Source organism: Equus caballus, chromosome 27 (genome assembly GCF_041296265.1).
Source record: "Equus caballus isolate H_3958 breed thoroughbred chromosome 27, TB-T2T, whole genome shotgun sequence".
NCBI classification, from domain to species: Eukaryota; Metazoa; Chordata; class Mammalia; order Perissodactyla; family Equidae; genus Equus; species Equus caballus.
This window is the reverse complement of record NC_091710.1, coordinates 33,516,080-33,543,903: the sequence shown is the minus strand read 5'-3', so window position 1 is coordinate 33,543,903 and position 27,824 is coordinate 33,516,080. Positions and strand designations below refer to the sequence as shown.

At 42.1% G+C, this 27,824-nt stretch overlaps 1 protein-coding gene across 6 annotated transcripts in view; it reads right to left on the bottom strand.

The window, feature by feature from the left end:
* Nucleotides 1–1,218: 1,218 nt before the first annotated feature.
* Nucleotides 1,219–27,824, bottom strand: part of LOC102148960 (low-density lipoprotein receptor-related protein 2-like) — a 43,785-nt gene continuing 17,179 nt past the window's right edge. For 4 of the 6 annotated variants that reach the window (XM_023630952.2, XM_070253509.1, XM_070253510.1 and 1 more), the window contains exons 13-33: nucleotides 27,089–27,313; nucleotides 21,653–21,964; nucleotides 20,772–20,984; nucleotides 19,282–19,476; nucleotides 18,509–18,724; nucleotides 16,672–16,910; nucleotides 15,634–15,763; nucleotides 15,225–15,409; nucleotides 14,443–14,629; nucleotides 13,691–13,909; nucleotides 12,468–12,651; nucleotides 11,254–11,455; nucleotides 11,001–11,165; nucleotides 10,622–10,822; nucleotides 9,195–9,744; nucleotides 8,647–8,772; nucleotides 7,480–7,590; nucleotides 5,836–6,072; nucleotides 3,310–3,787; nucleotides 1,735–1,843; nucleotides 1,219–1,298 (exon numbers count right to left, since the gene is read on the bottom strand). In XM_023630952.2, the coding sequence (XP_023486720.2) occupies nucleotides 1,269–1,298; nucleotides 1,735–1,843; nucleotides 3,310–3,787; nucleotides 5,836–6,072; nucleotides 7,480–7,590; nucleotides 8,647–8,772; nucleotides 9,195–9,744; nucleotides 10,622–10,822; nucleotides 11,001–11,165; nucleotides 11,254–11,455; nucleotides 12,468–12,651; nucleotides 13,691–13,909; nucleotides 14,443–14,629; nucleotides 15,225–15,409; nucleotides 15,634–15,763; nucleotides 16,672–16,910; nucleotides 18,509–18,724; nucleotides 19,282–19,476; nucleotides 20,772–20,984; nucleotides 21,653–21,964; nucleotides 27,089–27,313 (4,514 nt within the window). In that variant the 3' untranslated portion in view covers nucleotides 1,219–1,268. Of the gene's footprint in view, nucleotides 1,299–1,734; nucleotides 1,844–3,309; nucleotides 3,788–5,835; nucleotides 6,073–7,479; nucleotides 7,591–8,646; nucleotides 8,773–9,194; nucleotides 9,745–10,621; nucleotides 10,823–11,000; nucleotides 11,166–11,253; nucleotides 11,456–12,467; nucleotides 12,652–13,678; nucleotides 13,910–14,442; nucleotides 14,630–15,224; nucleotides 15,410–15,633; nucleotides 15,764–16,671; nucleotides 16,911–18,508; nucleotides 18,725–19,281; nucleotides 19,477–20,771; nucleotides 20,985–21,652; nucleotides 21,965–27,088; nucleotides 27,314–27,824 lie in introns of all 6 variants that reach the window. The other 2 variants (XM_070253508.1, XM_023630416.2) reach the window with 1 other exon arrangement.

Below are 27,824 nucleotides of genomic sequence, written 5' to 3'. Positions count from 1 at the left end.
CAACTGAATGATTCTCATGCATCTCCCAGGCTCAGGAAAGGCGGAGCCCCCAGCATTTGTTCTTCAGGTCAAGTTGATGTGTACTTGGGAATTTTTATGTGATTGCAGAGCACAGTTTATTTAATGTCCTATAACCCACAGTAATAAGCCTAGGGCTTCTCTGTATGCTTGGCAGCCCACACAGACTCATTCTGCAAGAACTAAATAAGCATAGTCTAGAAAAGATCCAAGCAAGAAGCGTCTGCCACATCAAGTTGTTTATCAGAATTTGGACTCATGTTCTCAGTCTCAAATACTATGCTAAGTAGTGTACAGGTATTTTTGTATTTTCATTCAGTGCCCAACTGGCCTGCTGTAGGTTCTGTTAATGCCATTTTTATCATTGGGGAATCAGTTTCCTGATTAAGTGATTTGCCCAAGATTGCTGCTATAGAATTTTAGACCACACTTCTGCTTTGTTACCTATCTCCCAACACAGATTCAACGCCCTTGATTCCTTATGTGGGTGTGAATAAAGTGTGATCCAGGAAGACAAGCAGAGGTCTTTGCAGTCCAAGGGGCTTTGGGACCAAAGTCACATCTGCATGTTTCCCCAGCAGGCAAGAGCTAGTTGAGACGAATCCTGGTCCATGCCTATAACTCTGTGTGTTGCTGCCCACAGTATCCGCCCACTTCCCTTCAAGGAAGTCTTAGACAAATCATTTGTCTGAGTAGCTACATCTGTAAAGTATGTTCACCTGTACAGAGTTTTAGACTCAAATGGAGCATAAGAAAAACAGTTTTATAAATTTTCAGCAAAAGTGAGAAATTGCACTAAAATGTATCTGAGAGAAGGAGGGGTAAGGAACACTCGAACATTTACTACACTGCAGAAACTTGACCTCTATCCTAACAGGTGAAGATTCAAGAGAGATCATTCCTCTTTGTGAAATGGGGAAACAGGTTCAGAGAGATTAACTAGCTCAAAGTTAGTGTCAGAGCCAAGATTCAAATCCAGAACTTCTGACTAGTACTGGGCCAGGCGCTCTCGGATTAGAAAGCTCCTGTGGATAAATAATAATCTAAATTACACAGAGATTGTACTGAAATCTGACCCTATAAATAGTCAGTTTTTCAACACTCACAAAACCGGATAACCTCCTCCAATTTAAAAAGCAGTTATTTTAATAAATAATCATTTACGACAAACTGTTACAGAAGTTCAAACAGTACACCATGAAACGTGTAAACAATTTTTATTGAGATGTTTCAGCTCCTGCTTTACCAGGTTAGTCAGTCTGTAAAGAGGTTAACAATTCCTGTAGGAAGAAAGACTTGAAGTTAGAGAACACGGACTACATTAAAACAAGGCAAAAACACAGTGATGGTTGAGCTTCAGAGCAGATAGAGATTACAAGGGGATGTAAATTTTAGGGGTGACTGCAACTAACCCTAATAAGATCCCACCTCATGATAGGATTGAGCCCCTCTGGAAGGCCTCCCAAAGCTGACTTTCTTGATTACTATTTCATGCATGTTTCACTTTGGTTTGAACAACTAAAGACTGAATAGAGTCTAAAGTCAAAAAAGATACTGAGTATTCATTTGATATACATAATAGCATCATTTGCCAATGACAAAAAGCTCTTGAAGTTAACACTGCCTACTTTCACCCAGCGAGGATTTTCCAGATGGCGTGTTCTTTAACTGTGTCTCACAATCTGTTTTTTCCTCAAAGACACTTCCTAGGCATACCTGTTCATCATAGGCTTCATTGACAAAAGTCTCACTATTCATTAGATTTACTTCTTCTTGGTCACTTTCTTTATAGCAGGTCGAATTTCTCGATGATGCTGTACTGTTTCTAGAAATCAAAGAAACAAAGTCAAAAGAGTTGCTCCTTGAGGCAGAAGCTGAGATTGGGCTATCGTTAGAAATGGCCAACTCATCCCCTATCAGAAATTATTGTTATGAGAATTATGCCCTGTTTTCGCTGTCTCTTTAATAAAGCAAATGACCTAGAATGGGCAACACTTGAGTCAATTATGATTTACTAGGCATTCACTTCACTTTCAAATTGATATATCTTCTCAATTAAAGGAACCTAGGTAATTAGAGTCAATGAGAACTGAATCCAAGGATAGGTAAGTGGCAACTGGACACAGGTGAGTCAAGAAAGCAGTTTAATGTAGTAGAAAGACCTGAGTTGATAACCAGAAGCCCGAGGGTAGCATCCCAGTTGATCCTAACACTAACCAGTTAGCTATTAAATAGCGTTCCTTGAGGCAAAGACATATCATTTCTCCTGGCCTTTTCTTCCATCAGTGAAGTGAAGCCTGGACAGAGATGTAACTTTCCCTATAATGTCCCTTCACAATATGTTTATGTAATCAGTTTAATCAGTTTCTTCGGTTACTGTATCTTCCAACTCTAAAGGCATTTTGTCATCATTCCTACTCTAAATCACCATTCTGTTGTCCTTGTTTGTCTCTTTAATCCAATGACTCGCTAGCTCATAGACAAAACTTAATGCTTTTTGCCTTAAATCTTTCCTGAGTTTCTTTATTTCACTTCCTGTTATGGACTGAACTGTGTCCCCTCCAAATTCATATGTGGAAATCTTCACCCTGCAGTATCTCAGAATGTGACCATAATTGGAGATCGGGTCTTTAAAGGGGTTAATTATGTTAAAATGAAATCATTAATTTGGGCGCTAATCTAATACGACTGGCATCCTATGAGAAGAGGAGATGAGGACGCAGACGTACAGATGGAAGACCATGTGAAGACACAGCAGGAAGTCTGCACCCACGATTCAAGGAGAAACCAACCCTCAGTCTCAGAAGAAACCAACACTACTGACAGATTGATTTCAGACTTCCAGCCTCCAGAACTGTGAGAAAATACATTTATATTGTTTAAGACACCCAGTCAGTGGTATTTGTTACTCCAGCCCTAACAAACTAATACACCTCCTAACAAATTTTTCCTCCACACAGTCATTGGCACTAACCCTGCCTCACTGGAAAGGAATCTTCTCACTTCATCCGAGATTGTGCCACTGACTGCTGTTGAGGCACACTTTATGTGCCCCTTACAATAATATTGTTTGCCCCAGGTCTCACTCAAAGAGATGGTCCCAATTATTATTTTTCCAGATCATCTAACAGCATGATGCATCTTAGTTGCTTCATCACCTAACTCCATCCTCAGAGGGCAAATTTCTAGAGTGGACTCACACCTCCAACCCCAATTAATCTTATTTTAATCCTATTTTATAAGCCTTCTTTGGAGTAAAACTCTCCCATGAGGACATTCATAGCAGCTCACCTTTTAAATTCGTGTTCTCTTTTGAAATATACGTATGCTCCCAGAGCCACCAGAACAACTGATAAGGTAATGATTAAGCTGAGGGCGATGTAGCCAGGGGCAGGTCCGCGCACTGCCTCTTCGCAGAACTCTCCGCCATATTCCATCAGACAGCTGCATTTTCTCAGCTCACCTTCCATGGTACAGATTCCCCTCCCATTACAGAAATCGCTGCTACAGGGCAAATGTTTTGACATCTGTGAGTCTTTGGGCCGAACAGATGCCCCTCTTTCCTTGGTGTCTGAGGTCTTGCTTTCTCTAGCAGGAATCAGAGGGTTTAGTGTTCTCCTGACAGGATAATTCATCCCTTCTGGATCCTGATAGCTAGCCTTGGTGGACTTGGGAGCCTGGAGAGAGTGGGCTGCTTTTGGAGTCAATCTTTTTCCAGCCTCTGGCTTTTTAGGTGTTGGTGTTGAATGGGTTTTATCTGGATAGGTACCTACAAAATAGTAGGCATGAGTGTGGCTCTATATACATGCACCACATAATGATGTTTCAGCCAATGACAGATCACACATGCGACAGAGGTCCCATAAGGTTAGTACCATAAAACTACGTGTGTAGTAGGCTATACCATCCAGGTTTGCGTAAGTACATCTATGACATTCGCACAAGGTTGAAATTGCCCAACAACACATTTCTCAGAACACATCCCCATTGTTAGGTGACACGATTGTATTTCACAACATCAAGAATTCTAGCAGACTTAACCAGATCAGTTTGAATTTACGAAATCATAATCACTACTATTACTCTTGGCCAAACAAAAAACTATTAAAAGCTTATATGAAAAACCTGCATATCTTAAGGCACTTAAAATGCTGGGTTTCGGGACTAGTGTAGTCTATGATACCAATCTCTTTTTAAATGATGGTATGCACAGTTTTAGCCAAGGTAGATTCCATCCTTTACAAAAATATCTTATTCTATAAGGATTAGTGTGGTAGATCTAAGGAGCAAATACCTAGACCAGAAAGATTTTTAAGATGTAAGTTTATTTGGAAACATTTTAATTTTTTTAAGTCCAAGTAAATGATAGTCTTAGCAAGGTCTACAAGTTGCAAATATTGAACTGGATTTGGTGGCAGTGGTGGGAGGGCATGCATAAGGTGGGGAGTAGGCAACAGGGTGCTTCTAGCCAAAGAGGAATCCAAAAGTTAAGTTTGTTTTTAAGGCATCTCACCATATTCTCCACCATTGTTGGCACAAGTATTATTCCTCATATGAACACTGAAGACCAAAGTACCAGGAGGGAAGATAGCACTATTAGCAGTAAAACTGATTCTTGGTCTCTACCTTAAGTTGGTACCATAGGAGTATTTCTACTCTTTGATGGTAAGTAAGGTGTATCCAGAGGAAGCCAGTCTAACTTTTAAGAAGTTTCATGTAAACGTCAGAGTGAAGTAATTATTAAGGAGCAGAGCCAACTCTTGGGCCTAGGTCATCGGGAATGGCAGAGAGAGTGAAGGTATGTGAGATTTCTGGTTGAGTTTAAAACCAGGTGGTGAAGGTGATAAATTTCTCACTCGTTGACACCCATCCCCCTTCCTTGAGTCACTGCTACACAGGGCATTCAAGGAAACCACTCTCCTCTGCCAGACCATAGAATCAACTCTGGGAATCAATTTCCATTATCTTTCCTAGTGAAGAAGAAGTGATTAGAGGTAATAACTGGTCTTCCAGCTAGGCAGGTTTTAGGAAGACGAGAATTTAAATTGAGAAGTCAATGAGAACTCTTCACTCTAAGATTCCCTTTCCAAATCTTTTTCTTTACTGGTTATGACCAGTTTCAATATTGAGCCCACTGTCTCTTCAGTTCTACAGCTTATGTGACTTGGTTACCAATGGAGCTGTAGCTTTAGAATTAGAGGATGGTCGTTACAGCAGAATTAGATATTATCATCACTCAGCTGACTGGCCATGACAACACCTTTCCATGAAGAAATTATTGGGCACAGTATTTCTATAACAACCATCTACAGCTAGCATTTAAGTACTAAGTGACAGTGTTATGTCCTAATATGACAACTTTATACACATTCTCTGTATTCCTTAACTCTGTAAGGTAGAAAACACTATTTTCTACATCAAAAAGGGGGAATCAAAACAGGTTAAATAGTTTGCCCAACCTCCTTCCCCTGGGCTGTGCTCACTGTGTGATCAGTTTAAATGGACTGAATCAAATCTACGTTAAATGACTGCTCTTTCAGACAACATACAGACTATCCAGTTCTTTGGAGCTCACTATCATATTGTCTATTCTAAAATCGAATCAGAAGGCACATTAGCTTTCCACAAGAAGTCCACAAAATCTATATGCAATTGCCCATAGTTAGAAGTTTCATATTGTTCAGTTTAAAGAGTACACAGTGATAACAAGGTAACAGTTTAGAGGATAAAACTTTGAGGAATGTTGCAGAAATAGATATTACTAAAAGTAAATTATTCATGATGAGGAATAATGGGTCCTGGGTAGGAGTTACTCACAGCCCATTTCATCAGATCCATCCAGACAGTCTGCACGACCATCACACACTTGCTCCATGGGAATGCATTTCTGGCCATCCTTACAGGACTGTAATGGTGCAGCGCATTGGGCAGCTTCAATACATTTGCTTGTGTCGGCCAAGTAGTACCCACGGGGACATTTACAAGTCTGTCCTTCAGGGTTTGGTAAACAAATATGGCTACATCCTCCATTGTCTTTTGAGCAGCTGTTACTACCTGTGGATCCCCCCCCCCAAAAAAAATATTGATTTAGATCATTTCAGAAGCGTCTTCTGCAAATTTTCTGCAAACAGACTATCCGAGTTACCAGACCCAGATGTTTTCCCCAGTATAGACAGCTCTTCAATTTAATTCCTTTTAGTCGACTAGGTAGCCTGTGATTGCTCATTCTTCTTCACGGATTAGGATGGCTTTAGAAGCCTAGGAGTTCAGACAGGGACTGGCTTAAGAGAAATTGAGGTGACGTCTGGCTCATTCAAGACCCCATTGTGAGTTCTCTTCTCTCCTCACACCAAGTATCCAACATCAGAACAAGAAGGGCCTTAGAAATAAAGCTCTCTTTAGATGAAAACAGGGAGGGTGTGGTCTCAATTATCCCTCTAAGAGTCATAGATAGGGAGAATAGATTGGTGATTGCGAGAGGTGGACGGTGAGGGATGGGGGAAGAAAAAAAAGTCTGATTGTCAGCCATTTATAGCTTCTCATAGTTCTCCAAGGGTTATATCTTAAGCTTTAAATTCTAGTGAGGTTTCACCTCTTGAGATATTCCAGGAAGTGAGGAATAGATATGTATGTAGTGCAGATAAAACCTACTTTAACTGTGACAGGGACCCTCTTTCTGCTTCTCAGAACTAAGCCACAGATTATTATCACTTGGGTGACAATTTGTCACACTGAGGAATGCTAAAAAGGTTCTCTCCACAGAGCCAAGACTTCTGGAGTTTAAGCATGACTAACAGCAGTTTATAAGCTTTAGCTTTCAAAAACAAAGCAATGGAGCAGTATTCCCTTAAGACTAACAGATTCATCATACACAGTAGCGGGAAGTGTGGCTAATTATTTGAGCCCACATTGTTGGTGTTAATCTCAACCAGGAACAGATTTCACCTATGACTACTTTAACTAAGCCCATCATCATCCTCCCTAAACTTTCAGGTAGGCACTCCATCTGTCTCTATAAGCAAGGTGGAGAAAAACATCTGAGCACCCCCAAGTTGATAGCTCAAGGATTAGTTAACATCACAAGTAGATAGAAGGGACAATGAGTACAATGCAGACCAGTTCCACTTTAGAGCTAAAAGGGGATTTCAATTATACCTCAGCTGTAATTCAGTCCACAATAACAGAACTGAAAATAGAATCCAAGTATACCAAACCCCAGCTCCAAATTTTTACCGTTGTGTCTCCTAGATAAGTAACAGGACTAGTTATATAGCAGAATCAGACTATATGTAACTGGGTAAAGACAAGAGAGTTATGCAGATCTATAGGAATCTGCCAGAGAAATATTTTAATTTAATGGGAAACACAAAGATATTTCAAGGAGCTACTGCAAGACGGAGTACCCTCTTCATGGGGAAATTCAGTAGACTTCGGTGTTATAATCACTGCAAGGTTGCTTACCCTGTTGATTAAGTTTACTATAAACTTTTAAATCCACAATCTTCTGGTCTACTTGGAACCACCGGTTTTCTACAAGTTCTGCCTTGCTGTACCAAACTTTAGTGATTTGAGCTGAAACAGAAGCCAGTGACCAATCATCAACAAAAGTGAAATTTTATCTTAAGACAGTTTCCTGGATGAAGAACATTGCTCAGTAGGAAAACTGTCTCTCATCTGCATAAACTCCAGTTGAATAACAAGAGTTTTACAGAAGAGACGTGTTTTTCTAAATCTTCTTTCTGGGAAGAAGCTTCAAGATAAATAAAAACAGCCAGCCTTTCTCCAAAATAAAGTCAGGTGTAAGTTATGTTAAGCACATTCATATATGTCCAGATATATAAAGATAGAAAATTTAGATACGAGACATTTAAATGCAGCCCATACAATTGATGGGTAATGATTTTAAACATTGTTCTGGAACAACATTTCTGCAAATGGCTTATCCACAACAAGAATTCGCCTGGGCATCTTAAAATAGATGGCAAAGGTCTCACCATATAACTAATAAATTAGCGTCTCTGGGGTAGGATCTGACAACTTGTTTTTGCAATTCTAATGTGGTCAGTCCAACTGATCTATGGACCAGCCTTTGCAAATAGAAAGAGATAGATTTATTTTAAACAGCATTTTCCAGTTTCACCAAATCTAGACTCTAGCCAGAAACAATACATAAGAGCACTGTGGTTTAGAACAATCATCCTGCAAGTACAGAATGCTCTGTAATGCACCCAGCACTTTCATGTGTGTTTAGTCCCCTGAGACAGATACTGTTCTTATTTTACAGGTAAGGGATTGCAGCTACTGACAGGGCAGTTATACCACCTCATTCCAATTCCTGGCCCAGTTCCCTCTGCACCATACCATGGTGTCCTCTAAAGCCAAGAGCCTCCTATGAAAGGCAGAATGGGATTAAGCATATTCATATATAAAGAATAACCAAAAAAGTAAAAGCTCCCCCAAATCTTAGAATCCCTGTTATACATACATGTTAGATCAGGGAAGTCACTTAGCCATTCTGCAAAAGAAAGACACTGCCAAAGATAAGTGCTAAGCAGTAGCAGATTTGCTTTAGATACCCAGGAGTCAATTCAGATCACAAAGACAATCAGATGTAGAATTAAGACCTACCGTCATCAATTGTTGTCCAGAACATCATGCCTTGGCCATACGTAAAGAGGTTAAGGCCCTGAATGCCTCTGCGGTCTACTCTGTATCTAGAGCCATCTTGTTGAATGCTTTCTATGAGTCCTCTCCCTAGAGAGAGAGGGTCAGTTAATTTCACTTAGCCCAAACAGTGGTCCTCTATCCTGTAGGCTTCTTTGTGTCTTGTCCTGCCTCCCCTCCTAGAGGACACCGTCTGCCATGCATTCTTTGAAGACCAGTTCTTCTCATTCATTCTGCTCTAACAGTGATACACAAAGATTCACTCATGCATGTTTGTTAAGTTCTTGATTTTATTCCTTCACAAAGGTGCAAGTGCACGACTCTGCGAGCTACCATATGCTGCTCAGGATGGGCAATGATTGTATTGGTTTGGAAGGTGGTTCAGAAAATGTAGACTCAGACCTAAAAGCTATTTGAAGTGATGGCTGGAGACAAGAAAGCAGAACATCACCATTTCACTCCGACCAAGGTCCCTCAGACTCACATTTAGGATATAGATAATAACTGCTTACCAGCGTCAGCCCAGTACACTCGGGTCTCTGAATCTGAAAAGGTCAGGCCCACAGGGACCTCAGATTTCTGCCACAGCACCTTCCTCCTGCTGCCATCCATGGAGGCACATTCAATGCTGGAGCCACGCTTACTGTCCTCCTGGGAACCCTGGTCCACAAAGCACATGATTGCAGTAGGTGGGTGGAGCACAACAGAGGTTGGGCGGTAAAGATTTTCACTGAACAAGACAGTGGAATACTGGCCTTTTGAGGAAGCTACACTGATGTGAGGATTCTCACTGTCAATCCAATATATGTTTCCACTGAACCAGTCCACAGCAAGGTCGATCACTGTCCCCTCCACAGATATGATTTTCCTCCAAGAGAGCTTTCCAGATTCTTTGAGCCTCAGCAGTCTGATATCACCACTATCCGACTCTGAAAGGTAGAGGGTCTTTTCCTGGACAAGGTAATCCACTGACGCAAGCTGGTTCACATTGGTAAAGGGAAGTATCCTATGTTCTGGTAAAGTTGCTTGTCCTAGCGAAGTTTCTAGATTTTTCACATAAATCTGTGGAAAAAAATGAGGTGGATGGCACCAGCTGAGTCTAGTCTAATTCTTCATCTTGATTTTGCATTCATGCTAAGATATGCAAGTTCAGATTTTCATATATTCTACCTTCTAAAAGCAGATAGCAGTTATTTCTCTCACTTCCTGGAACTTCAAATACTTAAAATTCCCTGAATCCGTGAGTTTTGAAGATTTACTCCTCTGTTAAAGGCCCTCCCCTTTATTTTTGAAATTTATTTTTACTGCGATATAACTGACATATATCATCGTGTAAGTTTAAGGTGTATAACGTGTTGATTTGATACATTTATATATTAAGGGCCCTCTCCTTGAAATGAGACTCCACTTTTAAGATCTTACTGAAACTGAAATTCATCTTCTACCCCAAAATGTCTTTTGTCATGTGAAAGTGCCAAAGTTGACAAGTCTTCTGGATGGTAGAAGTTAGGGGTGACTTACTGGTTAGTACCTTTTATCCTATGATTTAAGAAAAGTTCCCTCATGAAAGGTATTTGTGCCCCAGGCTAGAACCCAGCCAAGTTCTTGTATTTGGAATTACTCTACATCGTCAGCTGGTCCTTGGACAACTAAACAAAGTTAAACACACTCTCAGATCCCTAACCCCACTGTGTTCTGAAGTACGAAGTGTTTCTTATGAGTGTTTCAGTAGGAGTGGTCTTCATTTCACAGCTATTTTATTTTGGTCATGATAGCTCCCAGAATACAGTGAATATTAAAATTTAAGTTGTATTTGAAGAATATTCCAAGGGAAAGAGCCCCTCCTATTTATAACTGTAATGGAGAATTCAAATTACTCAAAGTCTGAAATGGAATGTGGGCCAAGAACAGATACATGAGTAAGCCTGTGGAACAGTACCTGTGTGATAACTGTGGGAAACACAAGGAACAGAAACGCAGACTCCTCGAGTGGAACACAGCTGATGCCGTCATCTGCAAGCAGGAGTCCAACTGGGCAATGACAGCTTCCCTTGGATCGTGGGCTCAGAAGGCACAAGTGAGAACATCCTGTGTCCAGACAAGGATTAGAAGACCTGGGCTGTAGCACAGCATGCATTATCTGGAAGAAAATAGCTACATGTCACTATGAGTTACGGAATCCTTATAAAACAGCAAATGAATAAACTGTGCTTTTTAATCATTATAGATGGGTGTCACTACAGTTTGTACTCGGGAGCTCATACATGTAGCCTCCTCAGGGAGAATTAGGGGGATATTTTGAAGAGTATGCTATAGACCTTGAGTCCATAAGGCTGTTCAAAACGCTTGATGAGGACAGCCCTGTTCTTGCCTGTCGTCTTCTTCATGCGCTGTACTGTTCTCGTCTTCATTTCAGACCAGAAGACTTCATCTTCAAACACAGCGACCGAAAAGGGGTTCTTGATTTGTGTTAGCTGCAACATCTAAAATGGTGATGGTGAGGTGTCTGGGATGAGTTTTACACCAAGCACAGGACATTCTATACAAGCCTAATACTAAAAGAACACTTACACTAATACCAGTACCATCTAGATTGGCAGAGCCAATACAGTGAAATTTGTCATCAGACCAGAATATCTTCCAACTCAACTGGTCAAGAGCTATGCTAGTTGGCCAGCCAAGACCTTGATTGATGAGTATTTTTCTGCTGCTACCATCCATTCCAGCTTGTTCTATTTGAGGTTCTCCTCCAATTTCAGACCAGTACATTAACCTATATGGATAAAGTCCATTTTAAGATAAAGTATTACCTCACAGAAAATAACATCAATTCATTCCTTAAAACACTGATTTACAGCCCAACTATTTTTTCCTCAAACTTAAACTTGGTCTATATCTTAAGCATAATTTGTGAAGTAGTAAAAGAAGGTTTTCCTTGAAATTTTATGGTAATTGATTAGTCATCATTTACGGGTAAAATATCTATAATGACAGCTGTACAAGAAGCCTAAGAAATACATTAGTCCCCAGCCTGGAAAATATCCAGGGAAACTGCTAATCTTTTCTGGGCCAGAAAGTAGGCTAGTTCCATGGGCAGATGTGTGCCTCAGACCTCATTCTTGGCCACAAGCCATTAGATGCATTAGAAACTACTGCCAATTTCCTGAGGACCACGTTAACAGATTCCTAGCTGAAGGTATTGGAAAGAGAGAAAAACAGAGGGAAGGTATCCAGTCTGGGTCACCTTTGGACCCTGAGTTTTGCTCTATCTTGTTCTTACATTTGATACACACACCATCCCAATGAGGCTTTAGCTCTGACAAGTAGGAAATATTGTCTCTAAGTTCCTGGCTCTTTGCAGACAGAAAGAACTCTAGATAGAAGAACCCAGATTCAACCCCAACACTCAATAATTCCCTCCTCCCCCACCAATCACATTATTGTAAATTAAACACCATCCCCAGTTCCATTCGCCCTCCTCCTGCTATTTTAAAGCCATAAAAATTCTCCATTCAGAGGTATACTTATTTATTATAGCGAAAGAAAGTATAAATAGACCACCAAGTGGCACATGCACATCTCACTTTACTGATATAAAGGACTTTTTCCAGAAGCTTTCAAAATTACTATGTGTATGGTTGACCCACATCACCATAAGATCTAAAGTAAAGTCAGATGAGGTTTCTATTCGCTCGAGCTGTGTTGAATGAACACGGCCAAAGTAGAACTAAGAAGAAATAACAAACTTAAAGGACTTGATCAGGCATTGTGACACCTGGACTCACCCATTTAGGGGATCTAAAGCCAAAGACCGTGCTTGATTCAAGTCGTCGTCCAGGACGATCGTGTACTCAGATTTTCCTCTCCAAATAGCAGTCAACTGAATTGCCAAAATCCGGCCAGCTGTCCCATCCATCCAGTAGAGATTTCTCCCGATCCAGTCAACCACTATACAGTCTGACTTCATCCCTGAAGAGAGGAAACCATTTGACATGTGTACTTAGGTTCAATTATAGCTTTTACTAGGTTCGAGCTCACAGGGTTCAGATTTGCATGCCATGTTAATTCATTTCCCAACTTGTGTATGCATCTCCATCGGAGCAGTCTTCTCTAAAATGCTCCAAAGTACTATTTGTAGGGGAAGGTGACCATTAAACATAATGATCACTGGCTGATGGTTTGGCTGATTCCCCTATCTATTGAGATGGAAATGCATCTTTCCATTACTAACCAACCAGCAAGCCTTGATCCTTTTTAGTTAAGAAGATACAGTAGTACCCCTTATCTGCGGTTTTACTTTCCATGGTTTCAGTTACCTGCAGTCAACCACAGTCCAAAAATATTAAATGGAAAATTCCAGAAATAATCCACAAGTTTTAAATTGTGCACTGTTCTGAGTAGCATGATGGAATCTCACACCATCACGCTCTGCCCCGCCCATCATCATTTTGTCCAGCGGACCCATGCTGTATATGCTACCTGCCCTTTAGTCACTTAGTAGCCCTTTGGGTTATTAGATCGACTGTCATGGTGTCACAGTGCTTGTGTTCAAGTAACTCTTATTTTATGTTATGCCCCAAAGCACAAGAGTGGTGATGCTGGCAATTGAGATATGCCAAGGAGAGGCAATAAAGTGCTTCCTTTAAGTGAAAAGGTGGAGTTCTTGACTCAGTAAGAAAAAGAATCGTATGCTGAGGCTGCTAAGATCTACAGTGAGTTTTATTACAGTGTATGTTATAATTGTTCTATCTTAGTTATTGTTGTTAATCTCTTACTGTGCAATTAAACTTTATCATAGTTATGTACATATAGGAAAAAACAGAGTATATATAGGACTCGGTACAATCACAGTTTCAGGCATCCCCTGGGGTCTTGGAATATATCCCCCATGAATATAGAGGGACTACTGTGTAATAAACCAAAGTTTAGAACGTGAATGGCCATTCATTTTATTTTCATGCTGTGTGTACTTAGTAAGGGCAAGGTGAAAGCATACCCAGGGACACACCTTTCACCATGGTCCCTTTCTTCTTCGTGTCCATGCTGATCCACTTGATACTTTCCGCACCGAGATCTGTCCAGAAGACTTTCTGCTCCACGAGGTCATAGTCAATAGAGAAAATAATCAAGTTCTTGTCTGTAGTTGCCAGAATATCTTCTTTCAAGCTCCTCAATCCGTAGAGGAGCAGGTTAAACTGAATTGCCACAAGCAGGATTGGTTCAGGACCTGTCGAATAAGAACCACTTTCAGCATGGCCTTGAGGAGTTTGAACAGCTAAGGAATGGGAGGACAAAGTAGAGTTGACCTCACTGCCAGGCCTGCGATACCAGCCAGCTGGTGTCTGAGTAGTTCTTCCCTCCATGTAACGGTTAAGCCAATACTCATGGTTGGAAGATACTTAGAATAAAGGCATGATTAGCTTAAATTGAAACCCACATTTCTAATTAAATATTTGGAGGTAAGTGGGCTGAAAAAAGTACTTGTCAGGACTTCAGACATTTATTCTAACTTCAGGTAAGGTTGACCCCCAGATAGAGCCAGAGTTAAGTCTTGTTATAACAATGCCTTATGAGTAGACACTATGAGACTCAAATTCAGTCTCAAAGACAATGAGAATGTGCTAGGCTTGCTCTGAAGACAGATAAAGCAGGCAGGAGATTTAAGACCTGAGAAAGAGCTTTGCAGTGGTATTCCTGGAAGATTTAGGACCTTGAAGCTCATGACTCAGGGCTGAGGAGTTATTCCCAGCTCCAGTTTACCTGTTGCTTTACAGGTGTGGCCATCAGGCTCCAGCAAGTAGCCAGGATGACAGGTACAGCTGTAGGAGCCCCTGGTATTGACACAGGTCTGACTGCAAGGCTGACCACCCAACTTCTGGCACTCATCCACATCCTTGCAGATTTGGCCACTGCTCTTCAGCTCAAAGCCTTGCTCACAAGCACATGTCTGAAAGAGGTTGGAAAACATTAAGACTTTCTGAAGACAGTACAACACTGACATAAAGGCCTCAACTTGGCTATAAAAAGCACATGGCAATACACTCAATTTCAGCAAATCAAACAGTTCTTAGAACCAACTTCATTTTGAATAGTCACTCTCTCCATCTTATCAACACTGCCACACACCTCATACCTTTGCCACCACCATGGGTCCCAAGTTAACAAAAGTGTCCAAGTTCAGCCCAGGTCACCTAGAAACCCCAGCAGAATCAGTAAGTGAAGAGGCATGCAGACCTGAATTAATCAATTGTCTACCCATAGAGATGTTACTATGACCAGACATCAGAACACAGTTTTCTTCTACCTGCCCATCAGAATCAAGTTCACTACGTTCAGCCAACTAACAGTGCTGGACTAGAGCAGAGGCAGTCCTCAATTTAAGGGCAGGCCATATTCCAAATGCTCATATGGAAGGAACTTCGAGAGAACGTCTTGCTTAGCCCCAAGTGTTGCCCAGAGCTCACATCTGGGGCAGGAAGTGTTGCCCCCTTTCACTAGAGCAAGTTCATAGCTGCTAGAGAACAGAAATTGAACCAACTCACAGGCCCCTGTGGGGACTTGTAGCAGGAGTGAGAACACTGCGCTTGGCCGCATGCTGATGACGAGCACTTTCCACCTTCATCCGAGCCATCGGCACAGTCCTCCTTCCCGTCACACACCAGGCTGACGTTGAGGCAGGCATGGGAGCGACACTGGAACTCAGAACTCTGGCACTTCTCAGGGGGGCCTGGAGAGGACGACTTTCTACTCTGATAGTCTAACCCCCAACATCCCTCCCACAGCAAGGCTTCCCTGTGTACTATCAAGACACCTCCATCTAGTAAAGGAATGGATTTCAGGTCGTGCAGCATCTGCTGGCTAAGCTGGTCTCTCGCGCCGAGAGAAAGCCAGCAGTAGGTGTCCCTTCGAAGCCGTGTGCCTTCTCCCACAGCGAGAGTGCCCTGCACTTACATCCAGCCTCATCACTGCCGTCCCTGCAGTCACGCTGCCCATCACAGAGCCACGAGTCAGGCACACACTGGTCTCCACTGGCACAGGACCACTGCCTGGAGCCACAGCGAAGCTCCTCAGGGTCACAGTCCTGAGGAGACAGTGAGTGTCTCTGTCAGCCAGCGACATCTGCATTCCGAGTCCCGGAAGGGGTTCTCGGAGGAAGAAGCCTGGGTTATGAGAGAACTCTTAAGTCCCTTCTGCCACGAGGCCAGATAGAGCCTAAAAACTCAGAGGTGACCCGAATCAGGAGAAACTGCACAGCTGGCGTTTAGGTGAGGCGTTCTAGGTGATACAAACATGGGTGGGAAGTTGGAAGAAATGTCTTATTTTGCCAAACTAATAAGAAAGTCTTATTTTCATTTAAGAAATGTAAGCAAAAGAATCTGCCCTAGAAACTCTTCTCTAGAATCCTTCCGACCATTTCTAATGCAAACCCTGGCACATTAAAAGTTACAGCATCTTTTGCAGCTAATCTGACTTGGAAGCTCAAATCTGGTGCAGGATGTACAAGAGGAAGAGAAGGGGGACATTGTGCACATGCTATATCCCAGAACCTTTAGAGGCCTTCTCAACCCCTCAGACATTACATGGCTTATCTCACACCCATTTTACTGATGAGGAAATGGAACATTAGGGAGTAAGTATTTCTCAAGGTCAAATGCAAGCAGTAGGATTCAAGCCCAGGTTGCATCTCAAATGATGTGGGAGCTGCAGTGTACTGCATGATGACAATTAATTGAATATCTCTGACTTGGATATTTAAGCCAGGGTCATCAAGACCTAACATTTGCAAACCTTCTTACAATAAAAGCCTCTTAAAAGTTTGACTTTAAACAGGATGATCTTGATTCTTTGAAGTAGTTCCAAGTGGCTTCCTGGGCAGTAATTATGGGAGACATCTTTGCTCTTGTGTTTTCCCAAGTTTTCTACAGGGAAGCACGTGTTACTGTTGTGATTAGAAATCTACTTTATTTTTCGGAAAGAAGATTGGACTACCTTCTCATCGGTTCCATCTTTGCAGTCTAAGTCGTGGTCACATATCCAGTCTGCCAACACACATTCTCCACTCCTTGGGCACTTCACCTCCCCTCCTGGGCACCGCAGCGGCCAGGCAGCAGGACAGCCTTCTTCATCTGAGTGGTCCAGGCAGTCTTGGTTGCCATCACAACGCAGAGAGTAAGATATGCATTGGCCATTCCTACATCTAAATTCAGATGTGCCGCATTTTTCATGAACTGGAAAATAAAGCTTTAGGTAAGAACTCAGGTAGATGTAGAAGTGATTCAATGGCAAGTAAAATGGTTTGAAGACTCCCTGGCCTTCTGCTGTCGCCTTGGAAACTCAGCCCCAGCAAGTGATAGGACAGAAGGCAGTTCAAGTCACGTGTTAGGCCAGAAAAGTCCTACTGACCTAGCCCAGAAAATCCTCTCTGTCCTGGAGAATAAAGCCTGAGGGACAGCGATGGGAGGACATGTGGAAGGACTGTGGGAAAGGCAGGGTAGGGGGATTCAGCTTTGGGACCTTAATATCATCCATGAAAAGAGAAATTCTCCCACAACATCCAACATACTCTACAATTTATGTTCTTGGACTCAGTGCCTACAGAAGGAAGTAGCTTGACTTGGTTCAAAAAAAACGATCAGGTCTTACACAAAACTGTAAATACGTATTGAAAAGTAAATTATACCTTGGGTTCTTCTCTACTTCCTTCCTGTATCTCTTTCTCCCTGATGTTCTTCCCATAAGCCAGGTCACCTCCACATCTAAATCTATCATGGTACCTTACCCAGCCTCCTCTTCTTCCCACTTCAAGTCTCCAAATTCTCTCTCTATCCTATGCCCACAGGGCAATGAAGGTCTTTGAAACATGTCATTGAGAAGAATAAAAATAAAGTGTGAGTACCTCATAAAAATGAGGAGATAGTGATAACACCTACACATAAGATGGCTCATCACATGAGAAGACCCAGGACCAAAATTAAAATCTTCAAGGAGGTAGATTTGAGCTCAACAAGAAATACTACTTTGTTTTGGTAAGTAGACTGGTTTTCCACTACTGGAAATCTTGTCATGGAAAAGGGAATGTTACAGTGTGATATCCAAGGTCCCTCCAACTCAGGAACTTTCATCTTAGTCTGTTAACTCTGCAGTAACTACAGTCCATCCTCACTATTTGTGGATTCAGTATTTGCACATTCACCTACTTGTTCAAATTTATTTGAAACCCCTAAACTCAGCACTTCCACACTTTCATGGTCATTTGCAGAGATACACAAAGCAGCAAAAATTTGAGTTGCCCGACACACATGTTTCCAGTAGAGGTTGAACAAAGCAACGTTCTGCTTTCTTGTTTCAGCTCTCATACTATAAACAAGTGTCCTTTCTGGAGTCTACTTAGGACCATGCTTTTCACATTTTTGTACTTTCTGCTGATTTTGCTGTTTAAAATGGCCCCTGAATGCAGTGCTGAAATGCTGTCTAGTGTTCTTAGGTGCAAGAAGTCTATGATGTGCCTCAGGGAGAAAATACATGTGTCCTATAAGCTTTGTTCAGGCAGGAGTTACAGTGCTATTGGCTGTGACTTCAATGTCAATGAGACAACGATATACATTAAGCTGTCTTTAAACAGAAACAGACACAAAACAGGGTTATATATTGATTGGTTGACCAAAACGTTGTGACCAGAGACTCACAGAAACCCCACTCTGTATTTTTCTAGAAACAATGATTCAATATTCACTAATTCACTCTTTGTGTGGCAATTTTATAGAACGTTAAGTACCATGCATAATGCAGTTTAAAATATATTCCAAGGAAGTCTCCTGGAACTTACTACATCTTTGTTCATCTTTTTTGTCAGCACAGTCTGGGTGGCCATCACAAAGCCAGCTCTTAGGGATACAGCGGGTCTTGTTGTCACAACGCAGAGAACAATCCTCGGTGGGCTTCCAGCAGTCCCACTCATCAGAGCCATCCAAGCACTGCCGAGCCCCATCACAGTGGTACTTCTCCTCAATGCACTTGTCTCCATCCAGACACTGGAAGACCCCTGAATGGAAAGGGCCAAAAGCCAGCACCATATACTCAGTCATGCTGAAGGTCTGAAATTGGATTAATGCACCCTCATTCCGGAGGTTGAGGGTTAAATAGGCTGCATTTTATTTTCTCGAGTTTTACATCTTAGTTGATCCATAAGCAAGCTTCAACAAAGTGCTCAGGTCAATTAAGTCAGTAAGCTGAATGAGGTTGTTTAAATAAGGCCTCATATTTGTTTGGTTACTTTAGCGACTTGTTAGAACATTACCACGTCTGTTATAAGTGGTCCATTTAGGTCATTCTATGGCTCAGCCTCTATATATAAAAGCAAATATTGAAACATTTAAGCAAATGTAAGGAAGCAATAGTCGCATTATACCTGGTAAAACACTTGACTTGAATGTGATAAGATGGACACTCCCAGAATCCCAGACTGTGACTTATCTATGATAATTTATCTGGGGAAGGCAAGTTTGATGATAACAAACATTCTGGCAATTCATACCCTGCACCCAAAATGGAATCGATATACCTGGAACAAAAGACTGAGACCAGAAGATGGTGACGCACCTGGTTTGTTGCAGAACTGGGAGCAGTTCTCTTCATCCGAGCCATCCTGACAGTCCAGCTCGCCGTTGCAGAGGTTCTCCCGAGAAATGCATTCCTGCCCATTCCGACAGGGCACAGAGGATCGGGTGCAAAGTAGAGGGGGTGGTGGAGGACGAGTAGGAGGGGTGGTTGTGGCTACTTCTTCAGCCTCAGGATCTAGAATAAACAGTTGCTTCAGCAAGTCAGATCCTTAGGCAACGGAGATGTGCTTGCACTGTCCTCCTCCAGAAAACCATGTCATGGCTGGGTAGCGACATTCTCCTACCTCATGGGAAGAAAAAGTGAAACTGACCCAAAGCCTAGAGCCCTCCATTAAGTGGGATACATTCACTCATCATCTAATGGCTTTGAATTTGGGCACTTTTTTCTCTTTTCAGGTCTGTTAACTTTAACCTTAATTTTTTCACTATCTGATGCTATATTCTAGGAATGAAAAATAAGGTAAGTTTCTGAAGATAGAGCCTTGTAGTGTCTAGTACCCTGCTCTAGCATCTTATGGTCTGGGTCAGGGGCCACACAACGTAGGCACTCATTTGTTGTGATGTCTAAGTTATGCTACTCAAAGTTACTCGTTATCACTCTGCAGCAACTACTGCAGCAACCCAACAGATTTGTTAGTAGAATAATCAAAGTTGGATTTCTCATCAAAAAGTCAACTGTTTTTTGGCACACTTTGCCACCTAAGAAATATGTTCCTACAGCTAAGGCCTCTTAATCCTTAAGATCAGGTTAAACCAACCAGTGACTCAAAGTCAGTTAGTTTAGACAGAAGAGGGAGATGAGAGACCTCTACAGAGTGGCTACAGAGGCAGGAATGGTACTGCCCCTCTTTGTGTCTACTCTTCCCTCCAGCTGCTTCTGCTGACAAAGCCTACAATAGGATTTCTTCTTTTCCTGGCTCAAGATCCAGGATCAGATTTTTTGGTTCTGTGCCAAAAGTTTATATGGAAAGAAAAAAGGTAAACCAGCCTTCAGGAGGTTCATCTGAATGACAAGGAGCAGCTTCAGTGGAGAGCACTGCTTTTCCTGGTGTCCGCAGCCCCAGAGCAGCTATGCAAAGGGTCCTCTGCAAGATGCTACTGCTATGGAACATAGGGGTTCCTTGGTGAAATCAGTTTGGGAAGCTGGTTTAGGGCAAATTAAATGGATCTCTTTACTGCCAGACTAAGAGCTTTAATATGCTAATGTGCAAGGTGATTCCCAAAAGAGGTTACGGTGTGCAAACATCTTGGAGTATTGCTCAGGGACTTGTGTTGTTTAGCGTCTTCAAGAAACGTGTTAGAATCTTGCTCTTCCAGGACACGGACATTTATGGAGAAAGCCTACTGAATTGTGGGTTGGAACAACTGCCAAAGCAAACATACAGACACCCAGGATTTGATCCTATAAAAACCCACTGAGAAGAGCCAGGTAAAGGAGATCTCAGAATAATCCCACAGAGGAAGACTCACCAGGAACCTGCTGGTCCTCTGCCAGGATGATCATTTTCCTGATGTGTGGCTCTTTTGACACCGAGAAGGGCTCCACCATCCTCCTGTTCCACAGCATAAGAGCTGCTCTGTTCACGGTCACCAGGTAGGGCTCATGGGCCGCTATAATGCCGTCACTCCAGGTCTTGTTCAAAGTGTAGGTTCTATTTTTTAGGAGACTCAGACTTTGCAACCCTAAGGAAGAGCCAAGCTCTTACAAGTTGATATGGAACAAGTGGGCCATGACAGTGGGGAGGCATGGGTACCATTTGATTAAGGTTCAATGAGCGCGAACTGAAAATAAGTGAAGATTCTTCCTATCAAGTTTTGCAGGTTTTAGTTAAAGATAGTCAAAGGAAGTGTTTAAAGCTCCAGGAAAGGGAGGTCTGCCATGTGGGAACATCAGATGTGACTTCACCATCTTCCACGTCTATACTAAAATACCTGGTTACCAGCACATAGCAGCAAGGCCTCAAGGATGCCTTCTCGGTGAGAAGGCTACCAAATCTGGCTACATGGTATAACGGATACCGTCATCAAGTTATAACTGAAGCACCTGTACCTCATCTGCAATGGAAGTTTGGTTCCATGACTTCTTATAGAAGTGGAAACAAATTCTGAACACTGCAAAAAGCTATTAAGTATGTTATTTCTGGAGTATTCTCTTTTAAATCATAAATCTAGGCTTATAGATGAGAACTGATCTTGAGGTCGGTGACTTGTGCCCCAGCTTTAACTATGAAAATCAGAATTTGAGCCTACGTCTAAAAAGTTCTAAGAATGACTGGAATCATTATACTAAAACCAGACTCTTGCTCATCCCCTTGAGCTTCTTCCAACTGCACTGGTGGTGTAGTGCTTACCTAACCCTTTAGTGGTCCAGAGGATGCTAGATGCACCGAGGTCTAAGGCCACATGGGTTTCTGCTGTCCAGGTGCCTCTCCAGACTTCTTGTCTGTTTTTGCCATCGAAGGTCATACTTTGCAAGTATTTCCCACTTTCTACCCAGTAGAGCATTCTCTTTGGCCAATCAAGAAGAAGATGCAGTATAATGCTGCCCGTTCTGTAGAGGGTATCTGTGTCTGGGCCAGTGATTCTAGTCTTCTGAATAGCACTTCTGTCACAGGGGAGCCAGTACAAGTCCCCAGTGGATATGTCCACACTTGCTGAGCAGACTGCAAGGACGAAAAGTAACTCCCATTACAAAGGACATCCAAACATGTTCATGCACTGTCTTAAGCTTTAGGTCAAGAACAGAAGTGAGTGGCTGGCCCGGGGGTGTAGTGGTTAAGTTCGCACACTCCGCTTCAGCAGCCTGGGGTTCACAGGTTTGGATCCCGGGCATGGACCTACACACCACTCATCAAGCCGTGCTGTGGTGGCATTTCACATACAAAACAAAGGAAGATGGGCACAGATGTTAGCTCAGCAAAATCTTCCTCAAGCAAAAAGAAGAAGATTGGCAAGAGTTGTTAGCTCAGGGTCAATCTCCCTCACACAAGAAAAGGGGGGTAGACAATTGGGGGATGCAAAGACCAGTCCTTAACAAGCCTACACACCTCATTCACATGATGGGTCCCATCATGCCTACTCTGATTCTAGCATCTTGTCTGTCATATGAGCGCATCTGATCCTTACAACTACCTAGCAAGGTAGACATTCACTGCATTTTATAAGTTAGATATGTAAGTGGCAAGGCTTGCATTTGAATGCAGGTCTGCAACTTCAGTCACATTCCTTCCTCTTCACAGGTTAAGTATGAAAAAATCAATCAATTACATGTCAAGTGACTAAGACTGAAATTGCTATAGGAAAGCAAAGGCTGAACTAAAGTGACATCGAGACAGTGACATGAAAGGCCATTGGTAGAATGGATGGACAATGAGATCTACAACTAGAAGACACAGATATGATAGGGACCAAGTAGATAAAAGGCACAAAGTGTTAGTTTTTAGATATGAATAACCCAGTTAGACACTAACCTACAAAGTGTTCCCCCTACACCCAACACCCACCACAGCTAGCTATGCCATTGGGTCTAAGCTAGGTATTACCTCCCCTGGGATGCAGTGTAGCATAAAGGTGAAGAGCAGTAGTAGGCTAGCAAGTCAGACTGCCTTGTTTGAAGCACTGTTCCATAATAAGGTGTCAGTTCATTTCTGTGCCTCAGTTTCCACAAATGTATGATAGGGACAATGCCTCTCTCATAGAGTTATGAGGATTAGAGTTTATACATATGAAAAGCTTAGAATAGTGCCAGTTATTTTAGAGCAGTGTGCTGGACGTAGCTTGCACAAGCTCCTAACAGCCAATTGTTAAATTCAGGGCTTCTGTAAGCTTGTGGTTCAATACAGTTATTATTAAAAACTAAAGTATATAAACTTAAATCATATTTGAAACAAAACTAATAAATATTCAAATCATTGCCTAATCATTTTCCTACATTTCCCCTTATCTTTGCTCTTGTTTGTTTACATCCATTGCATCTGTATGGTGGAAACACCACATTCAAGCTTTGCTACTGCACACCCCCTTCCCAGCTCCACGTTCAGTGACGTTACACTGCCAGCTTGACGTCTGGCTTTGTGGGAGTATTTACACCACGGAAATTGGCAAACACTACAAATCAGGGCTTGAGTTGGTTTGGGTTGTGTTTTCTAGACCAGGGACAGGCAAACAATGGCACTTGGGCCAAATCCAGACTATGGTCTGTTTTTGTAAATAAGTTTTAGTGGCACACAGCCATGGCATTCACTCCCATGTTGTCTATGGCTGCTTTTGAGATACAATGGCAGAGTGCCCAACAAACCTAACATAGCTACTGCCCAGCCTTTTACAGAAAGAGGTTGACAACCTCTAGTCTACAGGGGTAAGAGAGTGATAGAGAAAATGTTAGTATTGCAGATTAAACTCACAGGTGTTGTGTCTATAGCCGTTACATTTTAAATACCACAAAAAATTGAGGAAATATTTTTCTAGTATTTGAAGACTGTTATCCAATTCCGCAAATAAGTCATTTATGTCATTGATGAACTAATTCCAACTAGTTTTCATTACTTCACTACTTCACTTTGTTTACAGAAACAAGGGCGGCAACCTTCACATCAATGACAGCATCAACGTCTTTGCCAAATCAGATGGCGATCGAGCATTTGTTCATAGTCGGATTTTGTTAAATCCTGATTAAATTGCAACAATAGGTTGTTTTTTCATTTTGAATTCTTGGATCAATGTGTGAAAATCAGTTGGCTATATAAAATTTACCATAAAGAATGTTGTATATTTCATTATTTGTAAATTGTGTTACACATCCTTTATACCAGTAAGCTTTATTATAAATGTACGCAGGTATATATATATATATACACATATGTGCATACTTTTTCTCCCCAGAGAGCCAGTTGTTAAATACATCCCAGAAGACCACTGGGTATCATATTACGAACTCAAATGTTAACTACCAGGGAAGTTGACATACAGGCATGGCATGGAAGGCAGGCACGAGTGACAGAATGGAGAAGCCAGTACACACCACGCTTAATGTGCTGTAAGTTCTTCCTACTCCTGGGTGTTCGAGTGGGAGCATAGCTTTACTAGTATTCCCCACGTTTTCATGTGGAGGAATATGCATAGAATTGTACTTCTATATTCTCTCCACATTTCTCCAGCCACTCTTGCCCAGGAAAGAAGTGACTTAAGATTGGCAAGTTACTAAGAATAGACTGGCCATACTCAGTCCAGCTTCTCTCTTCTGTGTTGGGCTCTGCCATCTGCAGAAAACATGTGCTCGCCTCTAGAGATAGATTTAACCTTGGCGCTACACAGATTCAAGGTGGAAAGTCCAGGTGCCAGGGTCACAAAATACTCTTTGAGTGATACCACACAGGTTCCTAAATGCATGAATTCTCTTCTAAAACAGAGTTAGGAAGCCCTCCCATTTTTGATTAGGAATTTCATCTGTGCTTTCCAGCCTCAGTTTTCAGTATGAGGACAAGATTAACACACCCAAGAGAAAACAACACCGACGTCAGTACTTTGATGTAAGGATAAACTGAAAGCGGCACGCTCATGGGTGTAAAGAGGCCCTGAGATCTGGAAACAGGCCTAGACAGCAGGGGTGAAGCTGACTACTGTCTATAAAAGGCCTGCCTGGGTTTGTCAAGCTTTTCAGCCACTGTATAGGAAAAACATCCCTTTGTGTCTCCTTGACCCATACCACAACACTTCTGACACCAGATGGCTGGGATTTTCCCCAACACCAAGCAATTCTGCAACACCAGCTGGGTGTCCTCCAACTCAATTCCATTCTGACCCTATCTACCTGGAGGCAGCATCAGCTCCCGCAGGTTAAGGGCTCAGTCCCACAGGACTGCCCCCACTTCAGATGCTAATCACAAGTGCCAGGTTGTTACCTGTGCTTCTCATCAACTAGCTCTAAACCAGGGCTGCTGTAACCCCTCTCCTTGAGCTTGATAATTTGTTAGAATGGCTCACAGAACCCAGGGAAACACTTGTTTACGTTTACTGGTTTACTATATAAAGGATACAGACGAAGAGACACATAAGACAATGTCCAAAGGGTCCCAAGAGTAGAAGCTACTGTCCCTGTGGAGTTGGGGTGCACCACCCTCCCAGCACATGGATGTGTTCACCAACCCAGCAGCTCTCTGAACCCCATACTTTTGGGATTTTTATGGAGGCTTTATCACATAGGCATGGTTGATTAACTCCATTTTCAGCTCCTCTCCCCTCTTCAAAGAATGGGGAGTGGGGCTAAAAGTTCTAAGCTTCTAGTCATGGCTTGGTCTTTCCAGTGACCAACTTCCTAGAGGCAGTGATAAGGTTTTTAAAATTTTTCTGGCCTTAAGTCTGGGTAAGGTAGAAATGGACCTGAAATTCAATTTTGCATTGTATTGCAGAACCCACCAAGAGTTGCCTCATTAGAACAAAAGTTGTTTCTATCACCTGGGAAATTCTAAGGGATTTAGTAGCTTTATGTCAGGAGCTCCTGTCACTCAGGATATTACAAAGGTTTTAGGAGCTCTGTGCTGGTAACTGGGGACAGAGACCAATAATATATTTTCTATTTTTCAGAGCCACCTACCACAGGGACCAATATTCAACACTAGAGCTGTCTCAAATGAAATGGTCAGTCTCCTAGAAATGGTTGATATAATAATTGTAATGCAGAAACTAATTAGCAAAGATTAGCCAGTAGGGAGAAGATAGCATTTTAATTCAGTGGGAAGAAATTCACCATCAGGGGCTTCCCAGACAGCCATCAGAGGTATCACAAGATCGCTGCCCATTTCAGTTTCTCCTGAAACTTCCCTAGGTCAGGAACTGGAAGCTCTTTAGGTGCCAGGCACTGTGCTTGCCCACAGGACTCTGGGTAGCATCTACTGTTCTGAGAGATGTCTCAGGAACATGTATTTCAATATGGCACTTCTTGCAGTAAAGCATATACTCAGAGTCCCCAGGACACAGACATTAATAAATCAAAATTACTCACCCTAGAGCTCAAGTCTCAGTTCTCTTTTACAAAGTAGACGTTTGCATTTAGGCTGAGTACAGGGAGCTGGGGATAGGGTGTGGCATTTAGGAGTGTGGGAGGGGAGAGAAAGTATATATTACCATATTAAGAAAATATCTTGCTAGTTCTCTCTGAAATCTGAATTGCAAATCACTTCTAAATTAGTATAAGAAAAATCTGCAATGCAAAATTGAAGTATTTAAGGTCCATTTCTCTCCTACCCAGACTTCAGGCCAGAAAAATAGAATTTTAAAAACCTTATCACTGACCCTAGGATTTCCCAAATCACAGTAGCCTTTTAACAGTCTGCACGCTCCTCATAAGAACAAGGGTAAAGCAGAGACACTTAATAGTTAAATTAGTTAAAACCACTCTTTGGCATTAACGTTGATTCAGATCAGGAACAGGTAGGATTTTTTGGCCCCAGTTCTAGTTAATTTTGGAGTCAGAAAATAAAGGGAGGGGGCCAGCCCCAAGGCCAAGTGGTTAAGTTCTCGTGCTCCACTTTGGCAGCCCGGGGGTTTCGCTGGTTCGGATCCCAGGCGCAGACATGGCACCGTTCATCGGGCCATGCTGGGGCAGCATCCTACGTGGCACAAACAGAGGCACTCACAACTGGAATATATAACTATGTACTGGGGGGCTTTGGGGAGAAGAAGAAGAAGAAAGAAAAAAAAGATTGGCAACAGATGTTAGCTCAGGTGCAAATCTTTAATAAAAAAAAAGAAAAGAAAGGGAAAAACACAAAATAACCACCCCAACGTACCTGTATGCTCTGTCCAGATCTCTTGATTTTCTCCTGAATAGCCAGTTGAGTACAACAGTTGTCCCTGGGCATCTGTCCAGTAGATGAGGTTTCTTTTCCAGTCAATATCTAGTAAATAGATGTTCCCAGGATGCTCTTGAACTAGGGTCTTCTCTATAGCACTTCCCATAAAACCAACTTTCAACAAGTAGAGACGTTTGCCAGAAGAAAAGACAAGTTTTAACTCTACCAAGGAAAAGAGGAGACTTACTATTTGACCATTTGTCAGAGAAGTCCCAGGCTCCCTACTCAAGCAACGCCCCTCCCTCCAGCTAAGGTACCCAGAGAAAGGGATCTTAGAAAGTTCACTTCTGAAACACATGGACAACACGCACACCCCAGCTTCCTCAAAGACGTCAGTCATTTGGGCAAATGAAAGTGTTGCTCGGTTTTCCCAAGGCACTAAGTCTTGAATTTCTGCTGAAAGGTTCACACAGAATCTTGAGGATGAGGGCAGGTGTGCTGCTCCATTTGACTCAGGAATGTCATCAAATCCTTGCTCATAGCACACAAGGCTCAGTGCAAAGAAGTTTAAACTCTACTGCCTATTTAAAGAAAAGTTACTTGGGTATTTAGCTTTATATATAATGTTCAAAATACAATTTAAGCTGCAGTCTTGAGTTTGGCATAAGAGCCTATTACACTATGATTGCATTCCACGGCTATCCCTGTGAATTGCATTTTTTAAAGATAGTTA